Genomic DNA, 27,045 nt, shown 5'->3' on the forward strand with positions numbered 1-27,045 from the left:
TCAGCTGGGACTATATAGTAAATTGCAGGCTAGCTTGGGCTACATAGCAAAACCTGCTTTCAAAAAGGAATAATAAACAGGTGCCTTGTTTTGTTTTGTTTTTCGAGACAGGGTTTCTCTTAATCCCTACACTCAGGAGGCAGAGAAGGAGGCGGATCTCTGAGTTCGAGGCCAGCTTGGTCTATAGAGTGAGTTCCAGGACAGCCAGGGCTACACAGAGAACCCCTGTCTCAAAAAACAAAACAAGACAAGACAAAAAACCCCCAACTAAACAGCAACAACAATAGCAAAGTTATTGATAAATACTTTATCGTTGTAAACACAGCAACAATGGAAGAGACAGACAGACTGCAGCCTGTCCACTGCTGCCGGTGTCTAAGGGCAGGAGGGGTCATTCAGCCTTAGACAGGAGCTGCTTCCCCGCTTCTCTCGCAGGCACCGAGAGAAGACTTGGAGTTGGCAGACGATCTTCTTTGAGGAATTTGCCCAGCTAGAGATCTGTGTCGGATCCGAAGGGCCCTCTTTGAATCCTTTTTTCCCGGGCAGTCCGAAGATCCTTGAAAAACGGTGAGCGGCCTCTGTGTGTGGGGAGTCCCACGACAGGACTCCGGAGCCAGTGATTTGGCACCTTCGGCACCATGCCCTGCAGAGAAACAGCAACAACACAGCCTCACGCGAGACAGCAGATCAAGGGGAAACCTCCTCTGCCAGCTCATACTTAGAGGCTGTGGTTACATGCAGTAACACAAAACCTGGCTCCCTTGGCTCTGACCAGCCTAACTGGAAGAGGACTGAACTGCTCGCTGTGGAAGGTCGAGCTTGGGAGTTTATCGTCTTTTGTTTGATGCCCAGAACCCACGTGGTGAAAACTCCTGCAAGTTGCCCTCTGACTAACACATGCCTGCTTGTCCTACCTAGTTTTACATCAACTTGACATAAGCTAGTCATCTGAGAGAAGGGAATCTTAATGGAGAAAATGCCTCCATAAGTCCAGGCTGTTAGCTGGGCAGTGGTGGCACACACCTTTAGTCCTGGCACTTGGGAGGCAGAGGCAGGCAGATCTTTGAAATGGGAGCCAGCCTGGTCTATAGAGTGAGCTCTAGGACAGCCAGGACTACCCAGAGAGACCCTGTCTCAAAAACAAACAACCAAACCAAACAAAACAAAGGAACAAAAAGATTGGACTGTCTTATAATGGGAAGTTATGAAACCATAAACAATGAGCATTCATGCAATATATTTGTGCATATGAAAATTTTTATTTATGTATTAATTGATTGTTTTTCAAGACAGGGTTTCTCTGTGTAGCCTTGGCTGTCCTGGACTCACTTTGTAGACGAGGCTGGCCTCAAACTCACAACAATCCCTCTGCCTCAGATTACAGGTGTGGGCTACTATGCCTGGCTGAGAATTTTTTCTTTTTGAGACAGGTGGGTCTGGAACCTGGGGACTCATATGATCTTCCAACTTCAGCCTCCCAGGTAATTGGAAATACAGGTAGACATCACAGAAATGAATTTTTACTTTTTTATTGTTTGTTTAAGATATATTTTATTATTTATGTGTGTGTGTGTGTATGTGTGTGTGTGTGTGTGTGTGTGTGTGAGAGAGAGAGAGAGAGAGAGAGACTAAGAGTGTGCATGTGCACATGTGTGCAAGTGTCTATGAAGGCCAGAAGAGGGCGTCAGATATCCAGGATCTGGTGTGACAGGCTGCTGTGAGCCACCTACATAAGTGCTGGGTACCAAACTCTGATCTCACGAAAGAGCAGTCCTCTTTCTTCTTTCTTTTTTTTTTTTTTTCCTTTTTCTTTCCTTCCTTCCTTTCCAGTGCTCATTTTTAACTGCCGAGCCATCTCTCTAGCCCTGGGTAAATGTTTGGATAGATTGCTGGAAGTAGAAATAATTGATGAAACCTAATAGCGACTTTTCATAATGGTGGCTTGTCCTCCTAAGTTTATACTATGATTTACCAATAATAATCACTGTTAGATTACCATTGTATAATGGTTTCCTTATTCTTCCACATTATACATAGATCTATGTAGGAACACATAGACACACACATATTTACTGGCACACGTAGGCCGTAGACAAATCCTGATGTCATCCTTATTTTGCCTGATTTCACTCTCCCTAGTCTCATTCATAAAAACACTACAGAGTTGAGTGTGGTGGCTCTTGCCTGTCAGCACTGTGAAGGCTGAGGCAAAAGGCTCGCCATAAATTTGAGGCCAGCCTGGCTACACTGCGAGTCCCAAGCCAATTTGGGCTACAGAGTAAGAGCCTCCCTCACAGCAGCAACCTCCCCAATCTATTGAGGATATTATTTCAAATGACCCAATGATACACACGGGAAATAGTTATTAATAGCTGCGTCTGTAGTGAGAACTAAGGAGAGCCACAGGAAGAGTGATGACATTAAAGATAAGTCAGATCCCAAAAAGCAACTCCCAGCTCCAGGGGAAATGAGAAGACAGAGATAGCAGCAAGACTCTTTATTTAAGGAAATCACAACATGTTCCAAAAAAGAAAAGGATGAGGTCACAGGAAAGACTGGGAGGAGAAGATATTTGTATGGCATGTGGGGATGACGAATGGAGAGTCTTCTAGCAGCTAAACAGAGTCCCTGGCTTTGCGGGCCAATATATGTCCCAATTCACTACAGGCTGTGTATTTTCCCACCTGGAAACCACTCTTTTTGAAAAGATAGTTTGGGGGCTGGTGAGGTGGCTCAGAGGTTAAGAGCACTGAATGCTCCTCCAGAGGTTCTGAGTTCAATTCCCAGCAACCACATGGTGGCTCACGACCATCTATAATGTGATCTGGCCTGAAGGTAGAGAACAGTATACATATTAATAATAAATAAATCTTTAAAAAAAAAAGAAAAGATAGTTTAATTCAAATTATCAAATATGTTAACTATGACCTGCCCTTTGTCTGCATCTACCCAGGGAATCTAAAGATTTATTTATTTATTATGTATACACTGTTCTGCCTGCCCCTCCTCCCCCCAGGAGAGGGCATCAAATCTCGTTATAGATGGTTGTGAGCCACCATGTGGTTGCTGGGAATTGAACTCAGGACCTCTGGAAGAACAGGCAGTGCTCTTAACCTCTGAGCCATCTCTCCAGCTTGCCCAGGGAATCTAATATCAGGATTCTTTCAGTGCACATAGTCTTTACATCAACTAGGAGAGAAGCTCTCAGGGCTGGGAAGAGGGCTCAGTTGATGAAGTGCCTGCTGTGCAAGCATGGGGACCTGAGCTTGGATCCCTACCCCACAAGTAAGAAGCCAGGCCTGGGGCAGGGCATGGTGGTGCATGCCTTTGATCCCAGCACTCAGGAGGCAGAGGCAGGTGGAGGCAGGCAGATTTCTGAGTTCGAGGCCAGCCTGGTCTACAGAGTAAGTTCTAGGACAGCCAAGGGTACACAGAGAAGCCTTGTCTAAAAAAAAACCAAAGTGTGTGTGTGTGTGTGTGTGTGTGTGTGTGTGTGTGTGTATGTGTGTGTGTGTTGGGGAGGAGTCAGGCCTGAAATCCCAGCACCAGGGAGGAAAAGACAGGAGGATTCCTGAGCTTACTAGCCAGTCAGTACTCAAGCCCTGAGCTCCAGGTTCAGTGGGAGATCTTATCTCAAAAAATAAGGTGGTGATTGGGGCTAGAGAGATGGCTCAAAGGTTAAGAGCACTGTCTATTCTTCCAAAGGTCCTGAGTTCAATTCCCAGCAACCACATGGTGGCTCACAACCATCTATCATGAGATTTGGTGCCAGATTTGGTGCCTTCTTCTGGTATACTGGCATGCATGTGGGCAGAATACACCTGCCATCGACTTCAGCCTCCATGTGCATTTGAATGCACGCGCACGCACGCATGCATGCACCCACACACACACACACACACACACACACACACACACACTATCTAGTGCATAGACATACGTACACGCAAAACACCCATACACATAAATCTAAAAAAAAAAAAAAAACCATTTAAAGTATATTTAAAAAGCAACAACAGCAGTTATTAAAAGGGAGACTATTTCCTCTGAGGCTCCTTCTTCCAGGCCCCTGCAGCCTTCTCCCACGGCAAAGAACTTGGAAGGACACTGGCTGCTTTAAGACCCCACTCCACTCCTCTGTGCTAAGCAGTCCCTTCACACTCTCTTGTGATGGCTTTGTCCAATATGGCCCTCTATTAGTTTTGGTATAGTGATCTTCTCCTTGCTGTGACAAAAGTATCTGAGAAGGTATTCTCAGTTTAAGGGAGGAAGGATTTATGTGGACTCACATTCCATCATGGCTGGAAGCTGCAAGAACAGGAGGCAGCCTACTACACTTCACTCACAGGCAGGAACAGAGAATAAAGACTGCGGTGTGGAGCGCTTGCTTTTTCCCTCTTTCTCAACCTACTGCCTCCGTTTAGCACAGGGCTTCCTACCCTCCTACCACCCCCCTCTCACAAGTGCCCCCAGGCTCGCCTCTTTAGTGATTCTAGATCCTGTGACAATCAGTCTTAACCACCATGGACCCGATTGATTTATTTAAGCTACCTAACTCTCTGAGTGACTCACTGCGGTCCTGCCCAATCGCAAACTCTGTTCTGCCAGGCATGGCGGTACATGTGCCGTGCCACTCCCGCCCCCCACGAACCCCTGCCCCAAAGAATGCATCAGAAGCAGAGTCCACAGGGCTCGAGTGGTTAAGAGAATGTTTGCAGCTTTATCCGGGGACCAGAGAGAGGACGCCACAAACAGCTCTTAACTTCAAGGGATCTGCCGCCTCTGTGGGAACTCTCTCAACCTCTCTCCTCCCTCCTCTTCCGCTCTTTTTAGTTAGTTTGTTTGGTTTGTTGGGGTTTTTTTGTTTGTTTTGTTTTTCAAGACAGGGTTTCTCTCTCAGAGATCTGCCTGCCTCTGCCTGGGATTAAAGGTGTGTGCCACCACGCCTGCCCGTGACGCCCCCTTTTTGTGAGCTTTAGTTTATCTAAGATTTATTTATTATACATACAGTGTTCTGTCTGCATCAGATCACATTATAGATGGATGTGAGCCACCATGTCGTTCCTGGGAATTGAACTCAGGACTTTGGAAGGGTCTTAGCCATTGAGCCATCTCTCCAGCACCCCCCCCCCCCATCTTTTAAAAAGCCAGAAGCTTGAAGATGAGGAGGAGGGGGGAGGAGGAGGAAGAGGAGGAGGAGGAGAAACAGAAACAACAATCTAGTAGATAGGCTTGCAGTCTCAGATTGAGACAAGACCAGGAGTTCGAGGCTAGGATGGACCATGCGGCAAAGCAAACAAAGCTGAAAAACCCGTTTCAGAGAAAGAATTCTGATTACTAGGGTCTCACTGTTACCTCAGCCTTCCAAGTGCTGGATTACCGGCATGAACCACCGTACCCGGCAAGGGTTTGTAATTGAGGCAAGAAAGAGGGAAATGAAACAGAGAAAAGCTTAACAATGAAGTTTTCTGCGGCGAAGAGAACTGGTTCATCTAGAATATCAAACTTCGCCTTCACCCATTCTACCAGGAAACTGCCTGCCACAAAAGTGAGAAAGCAGACTAAAAAAAGAGGAAGCTGGGTGTGGTAATGCACACTTTGAATCCCAGCACTCTGGAGGTAGAGGCAGGAGGATCTCTGTGAGTTGGAGCAGCAAGTTCTAGGACTATGTAGCTAGGGCTATTGTAGATAGACCTTGTCTCAAAAAACAGACAAAAAAGGTGAAGTTGTTTTCTTCTGAAATGCCTCGTGCCTTGTTTTCTTTTTTATTTATTTATTTTATTTTATTTATTATTTTTTTCGTGTGTGTGCCTTGTTTTCTTACATGGAATCTTTATCTGGTAGGGAATTTTTGCCTTTCCAGTGTGCACCAGCGTGATTTAAAAAAAAAAAAAAAAAAAAAAAGTTGACTAACCCCGCCAGCCGTAGGACCCAGGAGGATGGCAGGCGTGGCCTACCCAGGGCCGGCTGGAGGATACGCCCCGTTCCCAGGAAGCACCGCGGCTGCCGGAGTGCGGGTCGGCCTGCTCTCCGGTGTTCTGTACCGCCCCGCTATGGATGAGCTTCGGAACAGCGCGGCGCTGCTGAGGCGCGGGCGGGGGAGGCGCCGGCGCCAGCCGCAGCCGCGCGGCGGGTCGGTCTTAGCCCTACCCTTGCGGCCCCGGAAGATCCGAAGGCACCGGAGAAGTGCGGCGTCCCGCGTGGCCGCGCTCAGGGCTCGCGCGCTGCCGAGCGAGGACTCGGACTCGAAGGTGGAGTCGAGCGCGGGCGCGCGGGAGGAGCCCGCAGAGCGGCGGGAGGGCTCGCGGTTGGCTGAACCGGTGCCGGTGCCAGTGCCGGTGCACCCGAGACCCGCTTTGGCGTCCTTGCCGCGCCGCCTGCTGGAGCGAGCCGGACTGTCCCGGGACCAGGGGAGCCCCGCTCCGCTGCCGGGCCCGCACGTGGATGACCGGGAGCGGCCCGGGGATTCGCCGCTTCGGCAGGTGTTGGCGGAGCTGAACGGCATCCCCAGCAGCCGGAGGCGCGCCGCCCGCCTCTTCGAGTGGCTTCTGGCGCCCCTGCCTCCGGACCACTTCTACCGGCGGCTGTGGGAGCGGGAGGCGGTGCTGGTGCGGCGGCAGGACCACGGCTATTATGAAGGTCTGTTCTCTACCGCCGACCTGGACTCCATGCTGCGCTACGAGGACGTGCACTTCGGGCAGCACCTGGATGCCGCTCGCTACGTCGACGGGCGGCGGGAGACCTTGAACCCACCGGGCCGCGCTCTTCCCGCCGCCGCGTGGTCCCTGTACCAGGCCGGCTGCTCCTTGCGCCTTCTCTGCCCGCAAGCTTTCTCGCTCACCGTGTGGCAGTTTTTGGCTGTGCTCCAGGAACAGTTTGGAAGCATGGCAGGCTCCAACGTCTACCTCACGCCTCCCAACTCACAGGGCTTTGCTCCCCACTATGACGACATTGAGGCTTTCGTGTTGCAGTTGGAAGGTCGGAAACTCTGGCGTGTCTACCGACCACGGGACACAAGTGAGGAGTTGGCCTTGACATCTAGCCCCAACTTGAGCCAGGAGGACCTTGGTGAGCCGGTACTGCAAACGGTGCTGGAGCCAGGAGACCTGCTCTATTTCCCCCGAGGCTTCATTCATCAAGCCGAATGTCAGGATGGTGTCCACTCTCTGCATCTCACCTTGTCCACCTACCAGCGCAACACATGGGGCGACTTCCTGGAGGCTGTAGTGCCTCTAGCAGTGCAGGCAGCAGTAGAGGAAAATGTGGAGTTTCGCAGGGGCCTGCCTCGAGACTTCATGGATTACATGGGGGCCCAGCATTCAGACTCTAAGGACCCCAGACGAACAGCTTTCATGGAAAAGGTGCGGGTTTTGGTTGCACGCCTGGGACACTTCGCTCCTGTCGATGCTGTGGCTGACCAGAGAGCCAAAGACTTCATCCATGATTCTCTGCCCCCTGCGTTGACTGATAGGGAGCGGGCACTAAGTGTTCATGGGCTCCCAATTCGCTGGGAGGCTGGAGAACCCGTAAATGTGGGAGCCCAGTTGACAACAGAAACAGAAGTCCATATGCTTCAGGACGGCATAGCCCGGCTGGTGGGTGAGGGAGGCCGTTTGTTCCTTTACTACACGGTGGAAAACTCCCGTGTTTATCATCTAGAGGAACCCAAGTGCTTGGAAGTCTACCCCCAGCAAGCCGATGCCATGGAACTCTTGCTTCGCTCCTACCCAGAGTTTGTGAGAGTCGGGGATCTGCCCTGTGACAGTGTGGAAGACCAGCTTTCCTTGGCCACCATGTTGTATGATAAGGGGTTGCTGCTCACCAAGACACCTCTCGTTCTGAGTTAGTTTCTTGATGGCTGGGAAGGATGTAGTCATGACTCTCCACTACCACTGGCACGGCTTTTTTTGTCTTTTTTTTTTTTTAAAAAAAGAAAGTCATGTTCTTACCTTTCTAAGTGTGAGTATGGTTATGTTTACCTTTAGGACTTCTTCAGTGTCACAGACCTCAGACGTCCTACGAAGAACCGCTTTACCTAGGTACAAAAGTAAATACAAATTGAGGGGGGGGGAGGAGCCGTTTCTGCAGACTTGACCTTGATCCCTATCATGTCAGCGCCAGCATCGTGCCCTGCAGGCCTCCGTGTATTGTGTAGCGATGGCTGTGCCGATCTGTGGGAGGCGCTAGGGATTTTTGTATGGAAGTTGCTCCTAGAGTTCTCTGTTAATCAGTTGGTGGGGTGGGGTCAGTGTGCTGTGTGTTAAGTTTGTATGAACATTAGATTTATTAAAAAGTGCCAAAGACCATTTCTCTTTTCTAAGCCTAGATTTTTTTTTTTTTTGCGGGGGGTGGAGGGGGGGTGGGCGGCGTTGAAGAAGTGTGGTACAAGGAAGAAGATAAAGAAAACATGGCTGAGATGAAAGGCAACATGTAGCATGTCAAAGGAGTGTATTTACTTTTTAAAGAAGAGAGCTAGGGTGGGGCAAGGGCGTGTGCGATGCTGGGGTTCATCGCCAGCGTTACGCTGACTGAGAAGAGGAGCATCTTCTGGTTGGGGTCATCAGCTTTGGAGGTAATTTACTCATTCCAGTTATGCTGCTTGGACTCCAAACAGAACAGTTCCAGCAGAAACGCCTTCACCAGCAGAGTTAGCCTTGAAGTGTATACTGCCCTTGCTCAGTGCTTGCTTTAAGCCTGTGACTGACTAGCACTGCTCCCAAAGGGGCAGCGTTGTGTCACCTAGTCGTGCTTTTATGGGCCTTAGTCGCTCAACGTTTTGCAAGGTGGCCACAGGGAAGATCCGGTGTTCAAGTTACTTTCCACTCTCATTTCTTTTCCCCCCTGGCAGTTGGACAAAACTTCCCCAAATCTGGCAAGTGCATATTCTCATGATTGCTGGAAGAGAGCCTGGTGCACCATGAAGAGCACTTGGAACCAGAAGACCTGGGTTTGGGGTGGTACCTGGTAGGCAACTAGCCGAATGACCCAACTTTGTAAGTATATTCCGGTACATTTTGATTTCGGCACCTAGTGTGCTTAGGCTTCGTAAGATCCTACCGTCATAACGGATAGGCTCAGTTCTTAAGGTTGAGAACGTTTAGAAAGGGATTCCCCCCCCCTCCCCATAAAGTTAAAACATAAAATGATTGCTCTCTTTCCAGCCCCGCTTTCCAGATGTGACCAATGTAAAATTTAAATGTGTAAGGACTTTTGGGGTGCTTAATCAAGTATGCATAGTAGTTATTTTTATAAAGATGTGCTTTTCTAGTATATCCTTTTAAAGTCAGCTCAGACAGCTACCTTTTAAATTCCACACAGTTGCAGATGGATGGAAACCAAGAAAGAAAACAGCAGCCTCCCTGACTTAAGTCATACACGGCTCCCTGTGAAGCCCCCCAGTGTCTAGGTCCCGAGATAGTCTTGGGAGAAGAGTCAAGGGATGGGTTCACTCCCAAGAAACCTACTGTCAAAAATTTCTTTAAGAAAAGTTTCGAGCTCCAGTGGTTTTTGGCCCTCTGTGGGCTGTGAGTAGACCCGCCTCGCCTTTTCCTTCATCTTTACTATGGTCGCTTCCATCTTTATTACTTTCTCCAACAGCAAGTCCTTTTGGTTTAGTGTTTGAATCTAAGGGGGGGAAAAAAATGAAAAAAGCAAGCAACCAACTGTATTAGGGAGGAAGAAGCGTTAAAGTAATTCGGTTATGCCAAGTATGGTTATTACTTGCTTGTTAGTCATGGCATTTGGGAGGCCGAGGCAGGAAGATCCTAACTTGGAGGTAGTTTTGAACTACATGGGGAAACTGTCTCAAAGAACTGCATAAAAAGCCCTGGATTTCCTCTCGGAAACAGCTTGTGCTTATTTACCTTGTTCTTGATCTCCTGAATCATTTCTTGATTTCCTTCATTTTCTAAGTTCAGTTCCGTCATTGCCTGGTAAATTTCCCTGAAAGAAAGGAAAGATTGTTCGACCCCATCCTAAAAAGAAAGCATAGTAGTAAACAATGTAGGATTTGGAATTAGGCAGAAATCCTAAACACCATTTACCAGCAGTTTAACTGTGGAAATGATGTGAGAATTTACAGAGCTGTTGTGCAGTTCCAGAGATGATATATGTGACAGCAGTGACAATTACTATCTACTAAACACCTTTATGAAGGTATCAAATGTCATTTCACTATTTGTCACCACAGCCCTTATAATGTAGACTTTTTTTTTTTTTTTTTTTTTTTTGGTTTTTTAAGGTTTCTCTGTGTAGCCTTGGCCATCCTGGACTCACTTTGTAGACCAGGCTGGCCTCGAACTCACAGCGATCCACCTGCCTCTGCCTCCCAAGTGCTGGGATTAAAGACGTGTGCCACCACGCCCGGCTATAATGTAGACTTTCATTTGCATTGTAGGATTGAGACAAAGTGGGCTGGGGGAGGCACAGTACTGAGAGCATGGATAAGTGCCTCCTCTGGGCTCACATAGCGACTGCACTGAAACCCTGGTATCATTGACTTTAGTGATAAGTACAGGATAAATGTTGAATATATGAATAGCTTAAAACTTTCTGGAAGAACAACAATACGCACGAACTATGAGAGAGGTGATGCTCTAATTACGGCCGGATTTTCTGTTACCCACTTAGCTAAGTAGGCAAATGGGAGGGAGCCTGGAAAGGCAGAGCATACTTAGTGGTCAAGGATTGAAGAATTGGCAGTCTAGGAGGTCATAACAGAAACAAGAGGGCTGGTGCTTACTTAAGAACAGCCTCGTGGTTTTCCAGGAGCAGCACATCTAAAAAGGTGTCCCTGATCCGATTCCCTTGAAGCTTGAGGGCCAGGATGCTACGGCAAGCTTCCAGTCGTACCCCTGGTGATTCTTCATAGTGGATAGCCCAGAGCAGAAGATCTGTCAGCTGGGGACTCGCCTGTCCAATCTGTCCCAAAGCTGTAAAGGTGACAGGGCAAGTGTGTCCACTGTCACTGAACTGAGTTGACTGTATCCTAGCATACAGAGGGAATTTGAGTATTGCAGACAGTATCTTGGGGATGGCAGTTAATCATCATTAGGAGTAAAATGAAAAAAGTATTTTTAAGTAGTGAAATTTAGAAAGGAGAGCTAGCAAAGCTTTGGTTATGATGGATAAGGTTTGACGCCTAGCTTTGGGGCAGGGTCTTGCTATGTAGCCCTGCCTGGCCTCAACATTTATAGTGATCCTCCTGCCTTTGCCTCCTGAGGGCTGGGATTACAGATGTGCACTGATATGCCTGGCTCTGCATTGGGATATTTCTTCCAAAGGACTCCCAAGAGGGTCGAGTTTCATCCTGCCCTTGCCTATTGGCATGTAAACAGACGAGTGTGCTGATTCAGGAATTAGAGAGATAACAGCCGGGAAGAGCAGTGCAGTTCAGATGTGGGAGGAAGGCACAATTATTTGTCCGGTTTGACTAGGTCTGGTTCTGCTAGGTGTCTACCAAAGATCATTTCAAAAGGAGACGCAGTGCACAGGTCCTAGGAAGGAGACGCAGTGCACAGATCCTAGGAAGGAGACACAGCGCACAGGTCCTAGGAAGGAGACGTAGCGCACACGTCCTAGGAAGGAGACACAGCGCAGAAGTCCTAGGAAGGAAACCTGGAAAATTGAGCAAGGTTTAAGCTCTGCAGCTGTCTTGAACCTGGTTTGACTCTGGCCAAGTGCTATTGTTGGACTCTCCAGGGGAAGCAAGGTGTAGCCCACAGTAGATACCTACAAGACATTTCATTCTGTTCTTTGCTTAACAACTTTAAATAGACCTAGACTTAGGAGACTTAACCTAGAAGTTTAAAAGAAAATCAGTTTTTTCTTTCTCAGCCCATAGACTTCTGAGAGGCTAAGATAATTCCTTCCACTTTACTCTAGCTGCTTACTAGAGTTTCTGGGTATCAGCTGTATTAGCAAGGAGAAGGGATTTCAAGTCTAGGGCTGGCAGCTATTATTTCTGAAATACCTCGAATGGCAAAAGCCTTGATTTTCCAGTAAGGATCTCTGTGCATCAGTGTCAAGAGCCATTCAAGCACCTGCAGTTGGCAAGGGGAAAAGTCGAGTGGGAAAAACAAGAATAAGAATGGACCAGAAACAGGGACCCCCACTTATTTCTAGGGACACTTTAATCGGAAAAACAGTCACCTGTCAATTCTAGTGACAAATGAGCTACATCCTCAAGTATCAGCCTGAATAATAAATAACTGATTCCCCCCCACCCTCCACCCCCCGAAACAGGGTTTCTATGTGTGCTAGGAATCAAACCTAGTTCTCTGGAGGAATAGTCAGTGCTCTTAACTACTGAGCCATTTCTTCAGCCTCGCCTCAAATTCTTGACCCTCCTGCCTTTTGCTTATCTCCCAAGTGCAAGGATTACCTCATGCTTCACTTAGATATTTTTGAATGCCTGTGTCCAGTTTCTCCCTAATAATGAGGGAGTATAAACTCCATTCTTTATCATTAACCTTAGAGCCTGTCAGCGGCCAGGTCTTCGGAAGCTAGTTAGCTGAGCTGAGAACAGAAACGAGAGGGTAGCATGCCCCATCTTGAAGTTTGGGCTCACGAGGAGCTAGGTGCTCCTTACTGAATGGTGCTGTGGCCTACGTCTCCCTCACCTTCCTGGCTGGCTGCTCACCCATGTTCCCACAGATTAGTGAGTGTACCATACACCGCAGAGATCGCGGAGCACTCCTGAGGTCCATCGGGTAAGATGCCAGCATGCTTCCTTGACTTACCATCTGGTCGCGGATCTGCAGAGCACCTGCTGCCAAGCAGGCTGCCTGTCGTATTGCTATGAACTCATTAGAGAAGCAGCCCAGGAAGCTCGGGAGGAGCTTGGCTGTCATGAGCTTGAGCGTACCGATCAGGGAGAGGGCCTCGATCCGCTCCTGGATATTTCCCTCACTCAGCTTAACCCTGTAAAACACGGTGTGGCTTATACATCCCTCAAACCTGTCTGTGCCTTGTTCCCTTCTACCATGCCCTCAGGGTAGAATTCTAGCTTTGTGAGCCTGGTCATGTAGCCATACCCTCTCCTAGTCAGCCCTGGCTGTCCTGGAACTCGCTCTGTAGACCAGGCTGGCCTCAAACTCAAAGATCTGCCTCCCAAGTGCTGGGATTAAAGGTGTGCACCACCACTTCCCAGCTTAGGTGTCTTATTTTCTTGAACCCTTATTACCTAGCATGTTGTGGACATTGAGGTGTATTGAACAAACAAAAATGTCAGCTTGTACCTCCAACAATCAACTTAAATACAGCGCTCATTTCGGCAGCTGTCTCCCAGCCTGGATTGCCTGCGTTTTCATGAAACTTGGCCTCACTCCTCTAGCCTACATTAAATATCCCATTTTCTGCAGCAGTTAGGTATATGCCATTGTTCTAATTGAGTACTTTTTGCAGTAGGACCTAGTGCAGTGCTGGTCATCATACAGGGAGCGCGACAGATGCTGGCCAGATCCCAGATCACCCAGGCACTTGTAAGCTCATGGTGGCTGGGTCTTACCTGATCATGTCATGTACCTCTTTCCCAAGGTTCATTTGCCCCAGTGCCCTGGCGGCTGCTTGCCTTACTTCCTTGTTCCAGTCGTTCCACATCAGCTCGATTATTTTTTGTTTCATATCCTATAAATAGGATGATAATTGGCTAATACATTTTGTACTTGATACCAGGTTTTCTTTCCCTATCTTTTTATCTCTCCATACAGTTGGGCAGATGGCTTCTCTACGTCCAGGTGACCCAATAGAGGCTTTGATCGCCTTGCCCAAGGATAATCTGGTAAGTGGCTTACACCTGGTCTCAAATCCAGGTCTTCCCCAAACCCATCTCTAAAACTCTTACAACATTTTGGAGCCGACATAATGGGTGTGAGAGATTTGGAAGTGTAGCCTCTTCACCCCACATTGCTTGAGACTTTTCTGGCTTTAGTACCGAAAGTCCATGCCCTGTACCAGGGCAGTTAGTCACCCTAGGCGGGTACTTCTCTCCCATAGGGAAGGGAAAGCATTGTTACAGTTGTAGTTGATGATGGTGTAACTATGTGTGTGTATGGTACCAGGTACTCATAAGCATAGGAAACCCTATAGTGTCTTAACCGCTGCTTTTGTTTCCAAGAGAAGAGATAGTCTCTCTGATCCACTAATGCCTGCATAATGCCTACCAGTGTAGAGGGGATGGACAGGAATGGCTTGCTTACTGATGAATGAAACAACTCGGGCACACTGAAGTCCTTCCTCATCATCTGTACCTTGTCCACAGCTAGGGTCTTAGCAGCAGGAAACAATTAGCCTGTTCTCAGACTCTTCGGGTTATTCTGCGGAATGGCCAGATTGTGTGCTTGCTTTAACAACGTGTGAGGGTTAAAGAATGGAGGGGCCAGCTTCTGCAGAGATAGCCTGTGATGCACTGCACTGACAGTACCCAGTGTGATAAAGGGATGGAGCAGCACAAAGGAAGGAAGGACCCGTTCCACTCCAACAGCTAGTGATTAGAGTAGAACAGTAAAAAGAGGTCCAGGTTTCCCCTCTCGGAATGCCTTCTTCAGTTGTAGCCAAATTGTTCAGCCACTTATGCTCTGTACTCACTAGGCTCCTGAAAGTTTCAGGAGAGCACCTTCCCTCTGCTCTCAATGCGTGGGAGCCAGAGTAAGGAAGATGTGAACTGTGGACGGGGCAGGGTGTGGAATGTTCCTCCCACAAGGTGGCTTTCTAGAGAGAATTGCATAAACCGATAAGTGAATGCCCTTGAAAGCAAGGGCATGAGGGAATGCACTGGTATGTCCACATTGTCTCTGTGGGAAAAGCAAAGGCCCGGGAAGGCTCTTTTCACAGAGCCACAGATGAGGAGAAATCACACCGGTGTGCTCCCTCACTGTGCTATATTTGCTTAAGCTAACTGTAAACGGTACCTCATGTTTTGCTTGCTTTAATATTAAAAATGAAGTGCTTTGTTTGCACTACTCTTGAGTCCACGCACGTAGTGGAGACTACGGGATGGCTGTGGGATGACCATGGGATGGCCATGGGATGGGTTGACATCAAGTCATTTGTATTGTTAGTCTTGTTGCTCCAGTTGCAATGCCATTGGTTTCTGAAGCAGGGGCCATGCTTTTGTATACATGTGCTGAATGTTCAGAGAACCAATACGCACTTGTTTAGTTGAACTGTTGGGTCTTCTCAGGCCGCTTCTCAAGCCAATCAAGGGTCAATGTTCAGTGTCTGGTGAGGAGGGAATACATCATTCACTGATACTCCTATCGTGTCTACTGACACTGAAACATGTCCAGTTCCTAGAGAGTTTCTAAGCTCTTTCTCTTGGTTTGTGTATGTATTTGATAGTGCCTTTGTCAGCTTGTAGATTGCCACCCCACCAAGAAGCACTGGCATAAAGTCAGAGAAGTACATAATACTTAAAGATAGTCCACGTATCTTTAGATACGAGATAGAAGCAAGAAGTAGGAAGACTCCAGGCCAGCCTCGCCAAGCTTTCTGGAAGCAGAGGACTTACTATGCAGATATTTCCGCTGATCCGAGAGAAAGCTCGGCAGGCCATGATGCGGTCCTTCCATTGCCTGCTGTTCAGCTCCACAGCAAGCAACGTGTGGATTAGGGTCTGAGGAAAAAGAAGACTTGTATGGATAGTCTCTTTTTTTTTTTTTTTTTTTTAAGATTTATTTATTTATTATGTATACAGTGCTCTGCCTGCATGTACACCTGCCTGCCAGAATAGGGCACCAGATCTCATGCGAGCCATCATGTGGGAATTGAACTCAGGACCTCTGGAAGAGCAGACAGTGCTCTTAACCCCTGAGCCATCTCTCCAGCCCGTCTCACTCACTCTTAGATGCACTAGAATCTTGAAGAAATTAAATCCTGACATGGCACTCAGCAGAGTAAATGCCCCACGGTCACAAGATACCATTCCTATTAAGGGACAGGGCGGGCTTATAAGAGATGGAGCCCTCCTCTACCCAAGTGCTCTGTCTCGAGTTGTAAACCAGAAAAGACAATACAGAGCCAATAATCTTTGCAGAGAATGAGGGCCTCCCTCCCCGTTTTCAGTCCCCAGAATGGTCCGTGTGTTTCCCAGGCTGTGTGTCAGCGTTGCCACCTGAAGTAGTAAGTGGGGTTGTGAGGTCCTCAGTGAGAAGTGGGTCTCACGGCACGGCTCGGCCGGCTTCTCACACCTCCCTGTGCAGCTCTCCATGTCCAGTTTTACACAGACTTGGTGCGCTTGGCCTGTGCCTGCCCTCCTCCTCGGCCCCTGCATTCTTGCCTTGTGTGCACCCATGGCTGTGCCCCAGGACCTCACCGCCTCCTCTCTGACGTGGACACATACCGTCTTTCCACTGAGGTGGTTGAGCAGTATATAAGACTGTTCCTCGGTGGCCTCGTTCTTCTTGTTGAAGAGCTGGTAGAGGATCCTCTTAATCACTGGGTAGCTGGCAATGCCTTCCAGAGCCAAGCACTGAGCCGCAGCCCAGCTGTCTACACTGTTACCTGCCCGGTGGGTGGAAACACTGTTCATTCAGAGAGCGCCACCTTTGAATGGTTGCCCGTGACTAATGTCTGCCTGGGCTCGTTTTCCATTATCCTACTGAGTCTGGAAATCTCCCATAGTTCAACCATGTAGACTATATTAAAGTTTTAAAACAAAACAAACAAAACAGAAAAAAAAATTTTTTTTGGAGATAGGATTTCATTTGGTCCAGGCTAGCCTTAAGCCCACTGTGTAGCGATGACCTTGAACTTTTTTTTTGGGGGGCGGGGAAATTGTGGCATTACTGGGGATAGAATCCAGGGCTTAGAACATATGAGGGAAAGCCCTACACCATCAAGCTAGAGCCCTAGTCCTGACCTTGACTTCTTTTTTTAAGACAGGGTTTCTCTGTGTAGCCCTGGCTATCATGGAACTCACTCTGTAGACCAGGCTGGCCTCAAACTCACAGATACGCCTGCTTCTGCCTCCTGCATGCTAGGATTAAAGGTGTGCGCCACTGGCCCGGCTCTGACCTTGAATTCTGACACCCCAGCCTCGAGACCTTTCAAGTGCCAGAATTAAGGTGTATGCCGTGAGGCTTGACTGAAAATGAAAGCTCTTCTTGGGTAACACTTGAGATCGAGCTAAGAAACACAGCTCTTTGTTTCTATGGAGACTGTGAGGGCTACAGGGGGCTAGGTGGAATCTCTTCCTAAACCAGATGAACTAGGCAGTGGATTGTTGATTTATAGAAGGCCACACTAGTTAGCCAGTTTTCCCATGCTAAGGCAAGAAGCAGCTCATCTCAAGTCAGGCCAAGGCCTCGCGCCTGGCAGCTTTGCCAGTTCCAACATGCTGAGGCCTAGATGCTACTGTGCAGAAACAGGAAGCATGATGAGCAGGGGGTGATTAAAAAAAAAAAAAAACCTTACAAAGTATATTTAGTATTGTTATCTTTTCAACAATAAAATGTTATATAGGAGGACATTGTATTTATTTTTTGGTACTCAGGACCAAAATGTCTTAATGTGCTGGGTGGGCTCAGTACTACCGTTGAGCTGGAAGGCTAGCCTGAAAGTCATTGGTTAGCATGCATTCGCTGTGTTATTAACAGGGTTCAAGCGCTGCTTCAAAGCGTGGGTACAGTGTCTACCCACTTTGCCGCTCCCCACCACTAAGCTCTAGTAATCATTCTTCCTCCTTCAGGTTCATCTTTTAATTATAATTTCCACACAGAGGAGGAAATGGGGCATTTAATTGTCACGTTTCACCCACTTTAGGTCATGGTTTGTAGACTCCATCTGTGAAAGCTTACACCAGGTACTGGTTCGTGGCACTTGCTTTGTAAAAGTCTCCCTGTGCCTAACTGAGACTCACACAGCCTTACAGTGAAAAGGAACAGACTGGGAAAGCTGATAGTGAGGCAGTCTGCACCCCAGGATCCCAGGTCAGAAGTGGCAGGGAGCTACTCACCCTTCACAAGGGCTGTCTGCAGGATGTCCCGGGCAGTGGGGTTATGTGACTGTATGGCATACTGGCATATGGCTGCTGCCATCCGCACGTTGGGATTCACGTCAGACAGGGCAGCCTCTAGAGGAGGCCGTAGGACTTCCGGCAAATCCGCAATTGGTTCTGGTCCTGCAGTCAAAAAAGGGGTACCAGTCCTTTGCTTCTCTGGTACTGAAGCCAGCCAGTTATAGCAACCTCCACCATTAGTCATAGTATCCAAACCAGCCCATTACTCTATAAGAGAAATGGTATTTATGTAATGTTTTGCCGTTTGCACATCGTCTAATTCAGTATTTCAACTCTGGTTGAGTTTGTGCCCAAGGAGGCATCCCTCTAATCCAACAGGCGGTCTTTTAGCGTTAACTGTAAACACTGGTACTCGCTCTGAGCACTGTACTTGAGGAGGGTGGGAGAAGCACACGCTTGTCAGGGCAGCAGTGGCAGGCATTCCTTTTGGCTGAGGTTCTTTTTTAAATTTGGGAAAGTGTTTTTCTTAACCTTTGTTTTTATTTTAGGTGTTTTGTCTGTGTGTATATCATACACCACATGCATGCAGTGCCTGTAGAGACAAGCAAGGGCTTTGGGTCCTCTGCCTTGTAGGTGCTGGGAATCAAACCTAGCTCCTCTGGAAGAACAGCCAGTGCCCCTAACCACTGAGCCGTGTAGGCCCTGTCTGGAGTTCATGGGTCTGTGTAGCATTCCATCACATTCGCTCTGCAGGCTTATGTTTCATGACTATGATGTGTTCAGCCTAGGGCCATGGATGCATGCATGCAGTAAGGCATCCGGGGGGCGCAAAGCATAGTGTTGATCAGGAGCTTTATCTTCCATTTATATAGTTCTTTCCAGCTCTGGTGTGATTTATCAGCTGTGGATTAATTTTTGTCATAAGAAATTTTGCCTGTGAACACAGGAAAACATTTTAACTCTGTTATAGAGCACCGGCTTTGAAGGCACAAGGTGCTGGGTTAAATCTCCAGCACTACCAGTGAAAACAAAACAGAAGCTCAGGGGAGAAATGGGCACTTAGCTGACGTTTAAATTCTTAAGCGGAAGGAGAAAGGGTTGTTACTTCTTTGCCCACAAGTATCTTCCCAAGAAACAGCAGAGCTGTGACTCTGATTTTGTTCTTTCATTTTGTTTTGTTTTTAAGGGTCTCATAGCCCAAGCTACCTCCTGATCTTTCTGCCTCTATCATGCAAGTGCTAGAATCATAGGCATATCTATATCTATATACCTAGAATTATCTATCTATATTTCCACATTTTTTTACAATTGAGGTTGTAGGCTATATGCCATCTCTTCAGAACATGTTAGTTGAAGACTCCTGATCTCCAAACCCAAGATCTGAAATACTCCAAATGCTCCAAAATATAGACATGACACCACAGGTGGGACAGTCACATCTGTCCTCATGTGACAGGTTCAATAAAAAGCTAGACACAGTTGTATGAAGTTACCTTTTGGCTACCTACATAAAAGACACGTGAAGTGCAAATAACTTTCACATTTAGACTCATCTCTACGATAATTCATGTATATTCAAATATTCCTAACTCTGGAAATAACTCAGTTTTCCTCTTGTCCCAAGCATTTCAGTCAAGGGATGTAGGTGGGAACGTGTGCATTTTAAGTGAGCAAATAGAATTGTGTTGAGTATTTTAAAAAATAATGTTATTTTCTTTGGGTAAGTAATGAGGTTGAAATCTAGATGTGCAGGACCTGTAAAGGGGTTACTATTCAAAGGACAAACGTGTTCTTGTATGTACAGTCATGTGCCCTATGATGCCATATACCACAGCAGTCCCATAAAATGTGTCTCCTAGTAACACGAACTGTCTTTATTCAGGTAAAGTGTTTCTCATGTAGGTACTGTGGTGAAATTGTATAACGGCACATCTCTCAGAACATATCCTCATCAAGTGATAAAGACTCTGTGTAGCTTTGGGCATGAGGCTATAATAATATCCATTGCTCAAAGAAAGAAGAAAAAAATAACAAAGTATGTGAATTGTCTGCTATAGATTGAAGGTTGATCGGGAGGTTGATCGGGTGAGGACAAAGCTTTCCAGCAGAGGGAGCCGCAAACCTGGAAACCGTGGAGGAGGCCAGGCAAGCGGGTTTGTTGGTAGAGGGCTTGGCCAGCATGCATGAAGGTTTGTGCCCAGTGCCACCAGACAGCAACATTTGGGGAAATGCCCAGGTCTAGAAACCAATAAAAGGGAAGTAAGTGGATGAACCTTTAAAAGCCTGACAAGTTGGAAGAGGTAAAGCCTGTCCTTGCCCTAGGCTGCAGGGATAGCACAAGTGCAGGCAGGCAGTTACTGTCCAATTGTAGGTCTGAGGATAGAGTGAGCCTAGGATTCCTCCAGCTCAGAGAAGGAGCAAGTTGCCTCAACCTGTTAACTCCTAGTTATTTTCCCTAAAAGATTATAAACCATCTGCCCCCCCCCCCCAAAAAAGGAAGAACTCTTAATTCATTTTTAAGATATAAAGTATCTGATTGATTTATGTAAAATTTTAAACCCCTTTCCCTTCCTTTCTTTGCTTGAGGTTTAAACCTGCGGCTTTGTGCACGCCAGGCCAGCATTCCACCACTGACTTACTCTCTCAGTCCTTATATTATCTCTTAGGAGTGTTTGAATGTATGTACATGTAGCACGTGTGTGCCTGATGCCAGGAGAGGACAGAAGAGGGTATCAGACCCCCTAGAACAGGAGTTGTAAGCTGTCATATGGGTGCTGGGAACAGAACCTGGGTCTTCTGTAAGAACAGCCATTGGCCATAACCATTGAGCCATCTCTCCAGTGCCCAGCCATTAGGTTTTTTACTCTTATGAGATTTCACTGTGGGAAGAAGTAGACTTCATTGCAATCCACTGAGCAGACAAATGGGATGAGTATATTACAAAAAGCCCTTGGGGGTAGACTGCCTGCTCAGCCTGCCAGAGGCCCTGAGCTCAACACCAGAGCACTGAACTAGGACCCAGGAGCTCCATTGTCATCCTCTGAGATGAGCTGTGCAGGCACGCTCTTGGCCTTGGTCTCTACGTTTGGAAAATGAGCTCAGGTAATCGCTAAGGCCTCATCCCCTCAGTTCAAATGTTCCCAAGCAGCTGAGTTCCAGGTCTCACCTGTGTCCTGCTGGTTGGTGGCAGTCCGGGGCCGTTGTAAAGCAGCAGTAGCACATGTGACGATGGCCTGGATCCTTGTGTCATCATACATGCTGACTATGCCCCGTAGTAAGTTCTCCACTGTCTCATGATGCCATTCAATAACTATGTCATAGGAAGGAAAATGAAAAAGACCTACCTGGTCAGGGTTAGATGTTGGACAGTAAACGGGCAGACAAGATGGTCCCTTTCCCTAGGACAATGCAAGAACTCTTTAGCTCAGAATAAGGAATTCAGACAGGCTTTCTTTGGCAAGTTATTTCTCTGATGACTCACACACTTCTCAGGTAGTTGCTCCTAATCTCATCTTACATACTATTACTCTTTGCTTAAATAGCTTTTCTTTTCTCTCTCTCTCTCTCTCTCTCTCTCTCTCTCTCTCTCTCTCTCTCTCTCTTTCTTTTTCCCCCTGAGTCAGGGTTTTTCTCTGTTAGCCTTGGCTGTCCTGGACTTGCTTTGTAGACTAGGCTGGCCTCGAACTCACAGAGATCCACCAGCCTCTGCCTCCCAAGTGCTGGGATTAAAGGTATGTGCCACCATGCCTGGCTGCTTAAGTAACTTTTCATGGAAAATAAATGGGGAATAAAATACAGTGTTTGACTGGTTATGGTGGCACACAGTTACAGAGTGTCAGTAAGTCTAAAATAGGAAGATTACAAACTCATGAGTTCAAGACCAGTCTAGGCTACATAGTAAGACTCCCGTCACAAAAAGAAAACAAGCAGGGTGAGGGTTGAGGCTCTCAGTTGGTTGAGGAATTCAGCCTTCCACTTAAAGTTCTCTGAAGGAAAGCAGGTCTATGACAGCCTTATTTGCACAACTGAGTTTGTTGTATGGCCAACTGCAATTTTTTTTTTTTTTTTTTTTTTTTTTTTTTTTATGTTTTCTCGAGGCGGTTTCTCTTGTGTGGCCTGGGCTGTCCTAGATTCACTTTGTAGACTAGGCTGGCCTTGAACTCACAGAGATCCACCTGCCTCTGCCTCCCAAGTGCTGGGATTAAAGGCATGGGCCACCATGCCTGGCTGCAGTTTCTTTTGATACCTGCACAGCTAATGCCTGGCCAGTGTCATCTGACATGAATCATTTATCCATCATGATTCAGAAAGACAGAGCTTTTAGCCTGAGGTGGTGCACACCTATAACCCCAGCACTCGGAAGGCAGAGGCAGGCAGATCAGTGTGTTTCCAAGACCAACCTTGTTTACAAAGCGAGCTCAGGACAGGCAAAACTACACAGAGAAACCCTGTGGGGGTGGGGGTGGGGGGGAGCTTTTGCCTGTGAAGTTTTCTCAATGTGGTTGTGGTAGGGGCTTCCAAGAGCCAAAGAAAAGAAAAAACAGGAAGTGGCCATGTGGGCTGGTCAGTCAGTGGTGCAGCTCCACCCCATCTCTCCCATAAGCCCTCTTCCTTCCCTCCCTTTCCACCTCAGTTTTATTCAGTCTGACTGCCCAGGAATCTAAAGCACCCATCCATTCTGAAGGTAAGCCACCCTATATGGGAGACAAACAAGAAAAAAAAAAGTATAAAAAGCTCTGTTCCTGGATGTCCAGGGCTCGATGCCTTTTAGGAAAATCCCACTGAGACAATGCTAGCACACAACAGACTGCTTCCTACAAAAACATAGTGAGTTCCCATAGACGCAGAATGAATCCAGTGTAGATGTAAACAGTGTTCACTTAACACCTGCTGAATGGAAGGCTCTTACCCAGACCCCTTAATAGAGCAACCAGCCTTTTACATTTTACAAGAGAGGGCTGAACTCTCCAGACTGGGAAACACATCCTCAGAAATGGCCACTGTCTCAGGGCCTTCCATCACTCACTGAGTGCCCAGGCAGTCTTCCATTCCTGCAGCATCTTCCTCAGCACCTCAAGCTCCCAAGTCACGTACTCCTTCAGGGGTGGGACTTGCTTCTTCTGTCTCCTAGTCTTGGCAGACTTGTCCTCCTCACCCACCTGCAGCAGCAGGCCCTTGACCTCGGTGGGCAGTGCAGTCCAACGCTGGCCTCCTTTCTTGAGCTTACAAGCTGTGCAGTGAAGAGTCTGGTATTACCTGACTGCCTGACTATGAAACATGGGGACTTGTACATGCTTGTAAATGCTATACCCAGTGTGATGGCTTGAGTAAGAATGCCCCCCACAGGCTCATATTTTTGCATGCTTAGTCACCAGGGGGATGGCACTGTTTGAAAGGATTAGAGGGATTAGGAAGTAGGTCCTTGTTAAAAGTAGGTGTGACCATGTTGAAGGAAGTCTTTGAGGTTTAAAAAGCCCAAACTAGGCCCAGTTTCTCTGTTCATCTGTCCATCCATCCATCCCCCACCCCTCAACATATGACCCAGGATGTAGCTCTTAACTACTGTGTCCCCACCATGCTTGTTGCCTTGTTCTCTGCCATTATGGTAATAGACTAAGCTTCAGAAACTGTAAGCAAGCCTCCAATGGAATGCTTTCTTTCATAAGAGTTGCCATGGTTGTGGTGTCTCTTTGCAACAATAGAACAGTGAGGAAGACACCCAGCTATATGTTCCACCTCAGCCCATTTGAATAGTGATAGTACAAAGAATCAGAGCATTTAGAGACCAGTTTCTTAGAAGGTGGGCACATTTTGTTTTAGAAGCTCATTACTTGATCACGTTTGCCTTATGGAATAAAGAATGATATACCTTTTTTTTTTTTTTTTTTTTTGGTTTTTCAAGATAGAGTTTCTCTGTGTAGCCTTGGCTGTCCTGGACTTGCTTTGTAGACCAGGCTGGCCTCAAACTCACAGAGATCCATCTGCCTGTGCCTCCCGAGTGCTGGGACTACAGGCGTGCGCCACCACGCCCGGCAGGAATGACATACAAGAAGGAAGAGGAGGAGGAAGAGGAGGAGGAAGAGGAGGAGTCAGGGAAATGTCTTAGTGGGTAAAGTGCTATCTATCTATCTATCTATCTATCTATCTATCTATCTATCTATCTATCTATGAGAACCAGAATTCTGAACCCCTAGTCCCAGATAAAAGCTGAGCAGGTGTGGCTGCCTGCCTAAAGTTTAACCACTTGAAAGACAACTCTTCCAGTGACATCTGGGCTCAATTGAGAGACCGCAGCTCAATGGATAAGAACGAGAGGAAGCGAGGAAGACTCCGTGCATGAACACACAGCACCACACAGAGACATGTCGAAAAGAAAAGGAAAAAAAAAAAAAAAAAAAAAAAAAAAAAAAAAATCAAGGGCCCTAGGGCCTGAGGCCAGGAGGAGCTGAGTGGGTGGGATGGGTAGAGCCAGCGCAGGCCCAGGTGAGTGGAAAGTCTGATGAGTTTCCTGTGGAAGCACTGAGTACACCCATCTTACTAGTAATTACCCATATATATTTACACATAAATAACATCAGATTCTAACTGGTAGCAAGTACCACCGTCTGACAGTATTTTACAATCTTTTTAGTTGTTAGGAATGAGTGCCCTCATTGCTGGTGGTGCCCGTGACTTTAAAGAAACAGCCTCAAGCTGGGCATGGTGGCGCAGGCCTTTAATCCCAGCACTGGGGAGGCAGAGGCAGGTGGATGGCTATGAGTTCGTGGCCAGCCTGGTCTACAAAGTGAGTCCAGGACAACCAGGGCTACACATTGAGAAACCCTGTCTAAAAACAAAAACAAGTCTAGCCTCAATTCCCTTCCGTAGTCCCCTCGTTGTCAGTGTTTGAGTAACGCTCCTTACGTGTTTCAGGAACAGGCTGGGAACTCCACTTTTCTGGGGTTTCGGGGAAGATCTTAGTTAGGTGCTTGTCATACCGATTGAGGTTTTCCAGGAGAATTTGGTTTCTGTTCCCACCGATCTCGTGAACAATCTTCACTCCGTCTGTGAAGATAGAGGCAATGAATGTCCAGCCTGCCTCTTCTCTAATCTAGAAATGTCCCAGCTGGTAGGCGTGTAGGGAAAACTCAGGAAGGCCCAGGACAGCCAAAGACTGTTTGCCAGCGGTAAAGCAGAAACTAAATTCTAAGTAGTGCTAGACACTAAAGAAGGGTCACTTTGTTAACCCCACCAGTTACAAATCTCTTAGAATAGTTTTTTTAAGCTCTTTAAGGAGACCTGGCCAACAGCAGTTTAAAAGCAACGTGGAAGTGGTAAAGAAGAAACAGCCTGGAGCCAGGCAGTGGTGGTGCACACCTTTAATCCCAGCGCTCAGGGAGGCAGAGGCAAGCAGATCTCTGAGTTCCAGGGCAGCCTGGTTTACAGAGTAAGTTCTAGGACAACCACGGCAACAGAGAAACCTTGTCTACAAATGAAAAGGAAGGAAGGAAGGAAGGGTGGGCTTGGCACATGCAATTCTAGATCATGTTCTGCAAGGCCGGCATTGAAAGCTTGTCGAGGGGCTGGAGAGATGGCTCAGAGGTTAAGAGCACTGCCTGCTCTTCCAGAGGTCCTGAGTTCAATTCCCAGAAACTGCATGGTGGCTCACAACCATCTATGATGAGATCTGGTGCCCTCTTCTGGTGGGCAGGCACACATGCAGGCAGAGCACTGTATACATAATAAGTAAGTAAATCTTTAATAAAAAGAAAAAGCTTATTGAGCTGGGGGTGGTGGGGGAGATAATGGGACGTCATGATGACCCTCTGTGTGCTAAGCAGCTCTACAGATGCTTTCTCATCTACTGCACCAAAAGTGCATTCTTGTTAGCATTGCTTTACAAGTAAGTATCATAGGCTAGAGTGGTGGTGGTGATGGTATGTAATTTGCTGAAGGTTGCTAAGAAGGAATGAGGCCAGTGTTTAAACAAATCTGCCTGACTCAAAAGCCTGTGGGTGTTTTGTTTTTCAACATGGTAGGTTAGTGGGGGTGGGAGGAGACACTGTAAGGAAAAGGTAGACAGAGAAGAACAGGATCCTCCTAAAGTCAGCTTAACTCATGTTACAAACCCAACCTCCCCTCTATCCTTGGTAAGATGGAGAGACAGACAAAAGAAACGCTTGCTCTCCGCTAGATACCCTGCCACAAACCCTGTGCCCGTGCTGGGAGGTACACCCAGAGACTCTGATCTCTGTGTAACTATTCTTATCCCAAGATGTCCTCGCCTCCTTGTCCCGCATTCCCACCCGAGAGCCCAGCACCATTACCAAAGTAAATCTCCTGCTCAAAGGTGTTGTCTGTAGAGTAAGCGAACTCTCCAGCTTTGGGGTTCACCTGCCGGAAGGGGTCCTGAATTGGACGCTGGAAGTTGCTTCTCTCTTTGATATCCTCAGCCGTCATGTTGATGCCAGGCAGGATTTCTACTGTCTGCACTTGTGGGGAGTAACCAGGTAACCTTGGCAGTGTGAGAGAGGGAGAAAGTAGGAAGGGTAGAAGATGCCCCCTTTACATTAGGTCCCTGGCTCACTGTAGCCCACTTAAGCACTGTTCCCACATAGAAACATCTGAACAACTGTGCCCAATGGCCAGCATCTTCTCTCTGGTACCATTTGAATTTGGAGCCTCTGGAAGAGCCTGCCTTCGACCTCCCTGCTCCCCTCCTCTGAGGGAGCCATGTCTCTTGCAGCCATGGGCAGACACCGTGAATAAGCAACTGTGCTTTCTGATCAACTCTTTGCATTTTCTTTTTCCTTTTCTATATGTATGAGAAAATTGAGGAAGGGCCTTGCCATGTAGCTCAGGCTAGCTTAGAATTTAATATGTAGGCTGGGCATGGTAGCGCATGCCTTTAATTACAGCACTCCGGGAGGCAGAGCCTGGCCTACAAAGTGAGTCTAGGACAGTCAAGGCAACATAGAGAAACCCTTCTAGAAAAAAAAAAATTGAATATGTAGCCTAGTATGGCTACAAAGTTGTTTTTTTACTGCCTCTCTGCCGCCCAAGAGAATTACAGGCAAGTGCCACCATGCCCAGTCTGCAGCATGGTGTTG

General features: G+C 47.4%; 2 protein-coding genes across 2 annotated transcripts in view; one reads left to right on the top strand and one right to left on the bottom strand.

Annotated features, from left to right (window-relative positions):
- Positions 1-391: 391 nt before the first annotated feature.
- Positions 392-27,045, bottom strand: part of Heatr4 (HEAT repeat containing 4) — a 35,188-nt gene continuing 8,534 nt past the window's right edge. Inside the window, 16 exon segments of the mRNA XM_051148325.1 lie at positions 392-643; positions 7,980-8,035; positions 9,465-9,624; positions 9,864-9,942; positions 10,742-10,931; positions 11,972-12,041; positions 12,741-12,921; positions 13,508-13,626; positions 15,509-15,613; positions 16,340-16,500; positions 17,954-18,112; positions 19,826-19,828; positions 21,123-21,266; positions 22,983-23,186; positions 24,860-25,000; positions 26,263-26,450. Of these exon segments, the coding sequence (XP_051004282.1) occupies positions 392-643; positions 7,980-8,035; positions 9,465-9,624; positions 9,864-9,942; positions 10,742-10,931; positions 11,972-12,041; positions 12,741-12,921; positions 13,508-13,626; positions 15,509-15,613; positions 16,340-16,500; positions 17,954-18,112; positions 19,826-19,828; positions 21,123-21,266; positions 22,983-23,186; positions 24,860-25,000; positions 26,263-26,450 (2,212 nt within the window).
- Riox1 (ribosomal oxygenase 1) lies at positions 6,038-7,850 on the top strand. Its single transcript, XM_051148869.1, has one exon. It carries the CDS (start codon positions 6,054-6,056, stop codon positions 7,845-7,847), a length of 1,794 nt encoding a protein of 597 aa, XP_051004826.1. The 5' UTR covers positions 6,038-6,053; the 3' UTR covers positions 7,848-7,850.

Source organism: Acomys russatus, chromosome 1 (assembly GCF_903995435.1).
Source record: "Acomys russatus chromosome 1, mAcoRus1.1, whole genome shotgun sequence".
In the NCBI taxonomy this organism is placed as follows: domain Eukaryota; kingdom Metazoa; phylum Chordata; class Mammalia; order Rodentia; family Muridae; genus Acomys; species Acomys russatus.